Here is a 10628-nt window from a genome sequence, read left to right on the forward strand (position 1 = left end):
CACGCTAGTGGAAATCAAGAATCAACTCCTTTTGTGCATAAACACTCAAAATTAGCTTCACAAGCTATTTTAAAATCAGTATTCAAAAGACGTCTTGCTAGTAGATCTTGTAACCCTATATATAAGTTTGGAAACATAACTCTTTTGAAAAATCAAAATGCTAAATAAAGCCAGAAAAGTTGGAAAACAATTACAACTATTAAGGAAACAATAATGGATGCCCCTACATCATTACTTTGCCATTGGACTTTTAATAGGAGAAAAAAATGCAAGATGAATTGTGTTGGTTGGTTATATAACCCATTTTTTTATTATAATCTGTATATTTTTTAGCTATTTGATAATGTTTTAATAAATAAAATCAAAAATCCAAATTTAACTAAAGAGCTGATTATTTAAAACTTGATAGCCAGTATAAGGACCCCTTGGTAATAATATTTTTTTCTATTGATCCTCTAAAATATCGTTGACAAATCGTACACCTGATCATTATTTTTAAATATTTGCAAAATATATTTTGGAGTTGCCTCATGTTTTAATAATCATGTATATTTTTGTGATTTCAATTGTAAAACTTTAATGATCTTTTGGATTTTATAAATTCATAATTTGAGTTGAGTCCTCCTATGGTCCTTTCTAATTACTAATAGGGCTGATTTGAGTTTACTTTAACCTAAAAATGAAACCAAATCATAATAATTTAAGAGATGAACATGGGCTAATTCATTTATTTAGGTTTTCTGGATTAAGCAATTTGATTTTCCTTTTTTAGTAACCATATTTGTTTTTCTGACAACTAAAACCATAGCTATCTTAAAGATTGTCTGATAACCTCTAAATAGAACCATTCAAATATCACTACCTTTAAGACTATATTTGGCGCACTAGCTGAAAAGCTGACTTCTATATGAAAAGCTAACTGATAGCTGACAAATAAAAAAATCAAATTTAAAAATCCGGTCCCAAAAAAAACTCTGGAATTACAAAAATACCTGAAAAAATGTCTTCTATGTTGGTCATGCTGTTAGCAAGCAAGACATACAGCTGATGATTTTTTAAAATCTTATTCTCAACAAAACATGAATATTAAAACAAAACACATTCGCACCATAAGCTGTGAAACACTCAAACTTGATATACAGGAAAAAAGGTGATGCCAGGTGGCATCATTTGATTGGATGATAATGATCCGACATGCGTCTTGGAGGAAGTTTTCTGAGAATGAAAAGCACCAGAGCAGATGGTATGATCTCTACGATCTGTATCAGCAAACAGAAAACAATAAAATATGGTGTTGTTACAAGGGCAAAATGGTCATTTATTCACATTAATGGGAAAAATAAAAAGAAACATGACCTTAACTTCTGACTGTTTCTTTTTTATTTAATGTGTTAAGCCAAGAAAAAAACAGGCTTAATGTATTAAGACACTAAACTATTTCCATATTTGTCCTTCTGTTTTTCCTCCCAACTCCTCTCATATTAAAATTTATAATTAATATGAAACTTGTTTTTTGGAATATAAGGGTAAATTGGTCATTTAGCCTCTCATTCAGACAGTTTATTGAAAGAAAAAAAAAAGGACCTAATGTATGTAGCACTTTATCAAGACAAACACTTAATGTGAAAAAAATAAATAAAATATTGATTTCTGATTAAAATAATGAATTTAGAAATTACCATGTAGTAGACAAAATCAAGAATGGGATGATCCAGAACGTGAATATCGGCTTCCTCATAAAAAGCAGATATGGCAACCTATTTTACAAATTAAAATGGAAGTTGGAATAAGGAGGGCATTTACGTCTTTTGCACAAATAACTATTGCTTACCATCACACATCTTATTAAGAAACATGTGCAGCAAATTCCTGTCACAAATCCCACCTATCAAAAAAAAGATACATAAATTTATTTAAAAAAAAAAAAAAGTGAAACATTGTAGCATAAATTGGTAAAATAAAAAGTGACATTGTTGCATAAATTGTTAAGAAGATGAAACATATTTTATATTGGGATAAATGCAAGATCTGGAAATGTAGTTTCATTTATTTGTGTAAACATACTACTTTCATTTCTTTCTATTACAACATTGTACTTTCAAGATTTTACTTATTATGGTATTGCAATTTATAAAATTTATTACTTACTTTATAAAGGGTTAATATTATAAAAGACCTCATATATTGAGTTTTTTCCAGATTAAACCTCAACTTTATTTTTTTTTTGAAAAAGACCTTGTATTTTATTTTTTATTTTCTGAAAAACCCCTCAACTTTTTTTTTTCCGATAAAACCCTCAATCTTTTAATTTTTTCCAAAAAAACCCTCAAAGTTTTACTTTTTTCCCAAAAAATCCCTCACATTTGACAAGTTTTTTCAGAAAAAATCTGCTAAAAGGGCCAAATCGGAAAAAAAAAAAAGAGAAAAATGCAAGGTCTTTTCAGGAAAAAATAAAACTGAGGTTTAATCTGGAAAAAACAGAATATGTAAGGTCTTTTATGAAATTAACAATTTTTACCTCATGCAGTTTTTTTTGGCGACCTCTTGATTCAATTGGAAAGCGCCTAAGCATCACAAACAACCTTCAAGAATAAAAGAAAATCATTATGTACAAATAAGAAAAACAGCTATTTATTTATTTATTTATTTTTTTGAGGGGGGGTATCATAGTTTCATAGCATTAGATGGATAGATACCTCCCACCATATATAATGAATCCCAGAGCAGCACAGAATGAAATAACTGCATAAACAATGAAAACCTTAACTGATGATGAAATTTCAAATCTTAAAAGCAAAGCAATCACATTTGTGGATGAAATTATATCGTTTTTTTAACCTGAAAAAAAGAGTTCAGCAATCTCCACACCAACAGGGCTGAATCTCATATATATCCAGATGCAAATCTAGTGTTTAAATACAATTAGAAACATAGTTCAACAATAAAAAAAAAATATTATAATATCGATTAGCCACCTACCTATTTTTCTTTGTGGTTAAAACATTATACTCTTATCAACTATTCAAGAAAATCACTTTTCCAGTAACCCAGTTTTAGAAAAGGGAAAATATAGAAAAACACAACATAGATTCACTATCTTATCAATTTATCCACTGAACTCTTATTATTTTTATGATTAATGTAAGTGCGAGTTTGTGTATTACCTGAAGGAAGTATACAGCTCCATTGACAATGAAATATGCAGGTCTGAGTTTATCAGCTGGGAGGCTTCTTGCCTGATATTCAGAGACAAGAACCAGATTTATTATTTATATGATATGATTATATCAACAAAAAACATTACAATATTGTGAGTAAAGATGATAAAAAGAAAAGATTACAGAGTTTCTTAATTGTGAATACCTGATGGTATATCTCAGCCCAGAATAACACAAGTAACGTGTATGTTGAGAAAAATAGAAGACCAGGAAAATCAAGAAGTATTATATCTAATACCTACAGTGTCAAGAGTAAGAGTAACAACTATTTAGCATAGCATAACTAATGATGTAATAATAGTTTCCTTTTTTGGCATTACTATAGAAGTAGAAGCTGCAAAAGGGTAACTTACTTTTGGCTCGTTGTGAAAAACAAACCAGTAAAATCCAAATTGAAGAGCTCTTACTGTGGAAAGGCATATGAATGTACAAGAATCAAATATACAGGCAGATAAAAGGTAAAGAAATTATGAAAATGAGTAGCAACCTTACATCCATTGACCACAAAATTCATCAAGTGGAAAACTTTTTGTGTTGTCCATCCGTATTCTGGCACTCTCAATTGAATGCGAATAAGTTGCACCTGTGTGTGTGTATTCAGAGATAATCATAAAACTATATTTCAATCTGAAAACTAATTAAAAAAATGAGTCTTGGGGGGTCATTCACGTGAGGAATCATGGTTTGTTTCATTGGTATCAATGAGATAGTCATCATTACTTATGTTATTAACATGTATGATGATTAATGTCAAATATCTTATCTATTATCAATGTTGTAATCTGAATCTATGAGAACAAATAAAACCATGTTAGGTCAAACAATTTGAAGTGAAGATGAAAATAACATAATTCTTCCAAAAGTCTAGAACCCCAAGATAATTGGAACATAAAGTCAGAAAGTAGCTTTTTGCAAAGATGAAGAACTGTTACTACCCTGAGAGAATCCAAATATTTAACAAGTAATAGCCCTGTTTCATATGGCACTAGTTGAGGTCAATAACTAACCTTGAAGACAAACACCATTAAATCATAACAAAGATGCTAACTTCTATGATAAGTAATTTTCGAAATCCAAAATTTTGAGTTAATTCCAATTGGTACTAAACGTTTCCCGGAAAATTGAAACAAACACATATGCATCAAACAATTAACTCCAACAATAAAGGTTAAAACGCACTCTAATTTCAAAACCCCAAACTAAAATTCACTTTAGGTTAAACAAATTTCAACCATATTCCCTCATAAGATCCAAATCATGAACCTACCAGCGCAATTAGAGCCACGAGTGCATAAGCAGCACAGAGAGCGTAGAAAACTCCTTCCTGCCATAGTGGCGATTCGTCGATCTCATCCCACCATCGCAGCAACGAGCTTCCACCCACTGATGTATATTCGAAAGCGGCGAAACGCCTCGTTCCCAGCGCCAACGACGCCATTATCAATTGATACAAACTCAATCAAGAAGAAGAAGAAGAAGAGGATCAAATTTCAGCTCCCCAACAACAATGAAACTAGAGATTGGTGCAGGTGGCGAAGGAGTGGGCGTGACATGTGAGAGATTCAACTCTCTATATATATTTATTTATTTTACATGTTTCTTTCATTTATACTTTTTTTCACTTTCAAAAAACAATTGTTATTTAATTGGAAATTTTTATTAAAAGAACTCACATTTTCAACATTCATTTGAAAATTTAAAATGTAGTATTTGTTTTTCTACAGAAAATCATTAGTAATATTAAAAATAAAATTTACTTTCTAACAATCGAACGAAGTTTGTTAATCATTAGAGATTAATATAAATTAGATTTTTATTAAAACCGAAATAAATCAAAAATTTTGGTTTTTTGCTTTTAAAAACCTCGGTTTTGTTCGTTTCCGGCTTTTCATTTTCTTTTAGGTTTTAAGGTTTGCGATATCTACAGAAAAGTCCCAAAATTTTGTAAAAAGTTTCAAAAAAACCCTAAAAGTTTTTTTTGAACAGAAAAATTTCAATTATTTAACATTTTGCCTAAATTAACGAAAAAGTCTTTTTTATATTTAAACAGTAAATGATAGATTATATAATTTTTTCAAAATAATAAGACTTTTATTTTCAAAAAAAAAATTATTACATTTTTGAAACTTTTTCTAAAATTTTGGGGTTTTTCTATATATATCTCTATTAGCTTTTGTTTTTTACTTTTATATGTTCGCTTTATAATAATATTGCTAGAAAACAGAAAACATGTAACTTTTAAAAAATAATAAACGAGGAGCCCAAACCATGTTTAATATTTAAAATTTCAATAGAATCCATAAATACTTAATAGTTATTTTAATTTTTAATATACTTAATCAATTGAACATATGCATGAAAAAGACATAATCTTTAACTTTAACATGTTTTGGTTTGGTTCGATTTTTTCAGTTTTTATATATAATAAAAACCAAACTAACAAAACAATTAATTTTTCTAAAACCAAAAACTTGAACGTTGAGCTTTCATAATAGTTCAATTATTCTGTTTTTCCCAGTTTTTGGTATGGATTTTATTACTAGCATCGATTAACATTGGTTCTTTTCGTTATATCGTTCTTCTAGCATCCTCTTTATGTTGAGCCATTAAATGAAGCATTGATCATCTTGATGGACAAGAATTATCTTTATCATGGATGGAGTTCCCATGAGAATGTTTAGTTTTATATTAGATTTTGATGTTCCCCTAAATTAGATTATTGTCCCCCAAGAGTACGTGTTCACTAGCATGTTTCCCATCTAGCATATTGCGTTGTCTACTCACCATAGTTTCTTTACATAATTAAGATTTGAGCATATATAAAACCCAAATCTCTAGTTCCTAAAGCACATGGTATACTAGTAGGAAATGCTAGGTTTAGAGACCTAAAGGCATGCCACTATACTCTCTTTCAAACCATATGTTAAGCATTGTGGTTTAACTTGTAATGCCCGTGTTTCTAGACTAGGCATTAATATTGACATTATAGTCTAGGTTAACCTTTGTAACTCATTTTGAAGAAATGAAAAGGAATTATGTGAATATTATGTGAATTATGTGTTTTATGCTTAATTATTAGGGTTTAATTAATTAAGAATGAAAATGAGCGTCGAAAATAAATATTAGATAAAGCCTATATCTATTAAGAAACTTGTAGTGTGCGTGACAAGGATTACGGATATATAAAGAATACTGAAATCCGAGTTATAACGAATAAATTATGACCTGTCGAAGTTTCACGACAAAACCGGCACGGTGCCGAATGTCGTAAAAAGTGAGTTTTTGATAAACTACTTTTTAGCCTTAGTGATCTAAACGAAACTCGTAGTTTTCATTAAACCGAGAGTAGGTATAAAAAGAACGCCCAAATCTGACTTTGTATGAGGAAGTTATGATTTTTTGAAGTTTCAGCTTAGCAAAAGACAGGTAAAAACTCGAATTTTAGATCGAGTGATTTTTAGCCGACACGACCTAAACGAGAATCGAAGTTCTCGTCAATAGTAGCACAACGGTAAAAAGACAGACAAAAACGGACGTCGGATGAAGAAGTTATGAATTTTTAACGGATTTCCTGTCCCGGTCTGTTAAAAATAATAATATAAAAATTAAAATCAAAATAAGCCGACGAAGTCTAAACGAAAGTTGTAGAGCGTAATTTTACCTACGCGTGCATATAAAGAACGTCAAAAACGGAGCTTGTATGCGAAAGTATTGGATTTTAGAAGTTTTAGCGTGAAAATCGAGAAAAATCCCCAAAACCGAGAAATCTCGCATACGTGAACTTCGGCCACGTGTCCTCGCCTCGCATCCGACGCGTGTCCGATCTCGTGAGTCATCCGAACCGGAGAGCTAATCCGAAGTGGTCCACTAGGAGTCTGTAACAACCGTCAATTTTTGGTCAAGTCAAAGTCAACAAAAGTCAACAAGTCAAACCGGTCAACTCATCTAACCATTGTATATTAGGGTTTCAATTATGTTTCTTATTGTACAACTCGCAATCTTAATACAAAGTATCACTTAGAGTTTTCACGTGTTCGGAAATTCTAAACCCTAATCAGGGCAAGTGATGAAACTACTCGATAAAACATTTTTCCTTAACCCTCGGGGGCATATAACAATCATAACGAGACTTAACGGGAGGTACAAACCTTGCGTTACGAAGCCAAACACTTAAAAAGGTCACAAAAGAAGTCTCTCCCAATCTGTTTCACTCAATCTCTCTCTATTAAAAATCTCTCCCCAAATCTCTCTCAAAAGTTCCTATAACTTTTGAAATCATTCGGGTCATCCCGACCCTTAATCGGGTCAAAAATCACTTAAAATGGGGTAAAAATGGGCAAAACAGCCTTAAGGAGCCGAGACCATCTCATAAGGGGCGAACCCTCTTAAGAGCCGAAGGTCCCTTAAGGGACCGAACCCTGCTGAACCGAAGCCGAAGCTGCTTGCGAACCGAACCCGAAGCTCCTTACGAGCCGAACCCGAAACACCCTTGAACCGAACCCGAACCTTGATGGACCGAACTTCGCCTTCGCTTCTTACCCTCGCTTTCTGTCTATTTCGGCACGTTTCACTTTCGGCCTATTTCGCCTTTGGTCCATAGCAGAAGGGACCGAACCTCCGGCCACAACCGAGGAACTTCGCTGTAAGCCCTTTTCCACCCGGTTTTCGACTAGTTTTGCGTTTTAAGCCCGTTTTTGATTATTTTAACGCGGGGTTTTCACCCAAAATCATATTTCAACATATAAAACCCCCATATTTCATGAATTAATCACGTTTTGATTGCAATCCTTATCCAAGATTAGTGGGTGAGATACTTGTGGTGGAGTGTTGACTTTGCCTTAGTGTATGACACAAGCAACCACCCCATGCCCACTCAATGACCAGCCCTTGTCCTTCCACCATACCTGGTCATTTCATTGTCCTTTCCCACCATTTTTCCAGCCACACTCTTGGTCAAAGGCTGGAAACCCTTATCCCTCCTCACATTTCTTTCATTTCTCTCATTCTCCACCAAAGAACAAACTCCATTCTCTTTCACTTCTCTCTCTAAATTTCGAGATTTCAAGGCTGATTTTCAAGTTCTTCATCTACTTTTGGTAAGTAATATTATCCTTCATATGATTATTCCACCTCTTTCTACTCAAATCATAGGTTTCTTACACAAACTTCATCATATTTGTGTTAGAACTTCGAATCTTCAAGCAATCTTCTAAGTGTTCTTGAGTTGAACACTTCCTTTCGTCAACATCCATCCACTGAAATCACAAAAGGTGAGTTCATACCCCTATCTTTTCACATTTTTCTCAAGTTTTAAGGGGGGAATACAAGTTAAAACACCAAGAACTTAACTAAACTCAAACAACAGCTTTCATCAGAAAAGTTTAACCCCATTCACGGACTGTTTTGGTCAACTAAAACATTTTAGTTTTCAAAACTGTATTAGATGCAAATAGTTCATGTTTATACCTTTAAAATGACTACTTGCACATCTCCATACGATTTTTCTACAAATTATGGTGATTTTTACAAAACTGCCTATCATTTCAGAAACATTTTATGAACTCTCAGGATTTACGGATTCAGTTTTCGACTTCGTATGATTTTTCTATGATTTTTCTAAAACAGTGTAGAAAGGTCAAAAACTAGTTAATAGTTTATAACTTTCATCACACTTTGTAACATGTTGAGCAAAGTGTTAATCTTTGAGGATTTCATATTTTACATGTGTTTCTCGTTGTGGTATAATTATATAACAGAAAATACTCACTGATTTATAAGAATCTTCCATCATTACCAATAGTACAAAACAAGGCATCATAAATATAGTTATATTTTTACTATACATTCGACTTACATAGAAAAGGGTTCTTACACACCACAAACAAACATGCTAAACTATAATAGGTATAGTTAGGTTGCATATACATTACAAACATTTTGATAAACTATAATAGGTATAGTTTATGTTCATTTACATTACGAACTCATTACAAAAGGTTTTTATACAAAAAGGGGTACAAATACAAAGTACCGGATTCATACAAAAAGTGGTACAAATACAAAGTACCGGGTTCATACAAAAAGGGGTACAAATACAAAGTACCGGGTTTTTACAAAAAGGGGTACAAATACAAAGTACCAGGTTTGCACATAAAAAGTGGCCAAGATTAAGTCTATTAGACCTTTTCTCCAGTGGCCAAGATTAAGTCTATTAGGGTTCTGTTAGCCATAGCCGCATTTCATGACTATGAAATATGGCAAATGGATGTCAAAACCGCTTTCCTTAATGGAAAGTTGGCTGAGGATGTTTACATGAGAGGGTTTTGTCAACACAGAGTACCCTAATAGAGTGTGTAAGCTTGAGAAATCCATTTATGGGTTAAAGCAAGCACCTCGCAGATGGAATCTTTGCTTTGATGAGAAAGTCAAGGAATTTGGCTTTTCTAGGAGTGAAGATGAATCTTGTGTATATGTCAAGGCTAGTGGGAGTATAGTTAGCTTTTTGGTATTGTATGTGGATGACATACTACTCATAGGAAATGACATCCCAACTCTGCAGGAAGTTAAGTCTTGGCTTGGGAAGTGTTTCTCTATGAAGGACCTAGGAGAAGCTGCCTATATTCTAGGGATAAGGATCTTGAGAGACCGGAGTAAAAGACTAATTGGACTTAGTCAGAGTACCTACTTGGATAAGGTGCTGGAGAGATTCGGCATGCAGGACTCCAAGAAAGGAGAGTTACCCATCCAGAGTGATGCCAGATTGAGTAAGACACAAAGCCCTAGTACTGAGGTTGAGATAGCAGAAATGAGTCGAATACCTTATGCTTCGGCTGTAGGATCGATCATGTATGCTATGACGTGTACTCGACCTAATGTGGCCTTTGCTTTGAGCATGGTTAGCAGGTATCAGGGGAACCCTGGCAAGGCACACTGGACTGTGGTAAAGAATATCCTCAAGTACCTACAGAGGACTAAGGACTGGGTCCTTACCCTCGGTGGGAGTGAAGACTTGAGAGTTGTAGGGTATAGTGATGCTAGCTTTCAGACTGATAGGGATAATTTCCGCTCTCAGTCAGGCTGGGTCTTTACCTTAAATGGAGGAGCAATTTCTTGGAAGAGTTCCAAGCAAGAGACAGTGGCTGATTCAACTTGCGAATCAGAGTATATAGCAGCTAGCGAGGCAGCAAAGGAGGCGATATGGCTGAAGAACTTCATTGGAGACCTTAGAGTTGTACCAGCTATTAAAGAGCCAATGGAAATTTTCTGTGATAGTGAAAGTGCAGTTGCCTTAGCCAAGGAACCAAGGGATCACGGGAGATCCAGACACATCGACAGAAAATACCATTTCATCAGACATCGAATAGAAGAAGGACTCCTCGTGGCAAAGAGGGTATCATCGGATGAGAATCC

The 10628-nt window shown here is 33.5% G+C and overlaps 1 protein-coding gene across 1 annotated transcript; it reads right to left on the reverse strand.

The window, feature by feature from the left end:
- Positions 1 to 927: 927 nt before the first annotated feature.
- On the reverse strand, positions 928 to 4779 carry LOC145137489 (tobamovirus multiplication protein 1-like). Its single transcript, XM_079071618.1, has 11 exons — positions 4486 to 4779; positions 3711 to 3801; positions 3572 to 3624; positions 3364 to 3456; positions 3165 to 3236; positions 2839 to 2905; positions 2697 to 2742; positions 2519 to 2582; positions 1832 to 1885; positions 1680 to 1757; positions 928 to 1259 (listed from the first exon to the last, which is right to left on the reverse strand). Exons 1-11 carry the CDS (start codon positions 4654 to 4656, stop codon positions 1167 to 1169), a joined length of 882 nt encoding a protein of 293 aa, XP_078927744.1. The 5' UTR covers positions 4657 to 4779; the 3' UTR covers positions 928 to 1166.
- Between the last annotated feature and the right edge of the window lie 5849 nt (positions 4780 to 10628).

The sequence above is a fragment of the Lactuca virosa genome, chromosome 9 (genome assembly GCF_052849685.1).
Source record: "Lactuca virosa cultivar CGN04683 chromosome 9, Lactuca_virosa_CGN04683_v6, whole genome shotgun sequence".
Classification (NCBI taxonomy): Eukaryota; Viridiplantae; Streptophyta; class Magnoliopsida; order Asterales; family Asteraceae; genus Lactuca; species Lactuca virosa.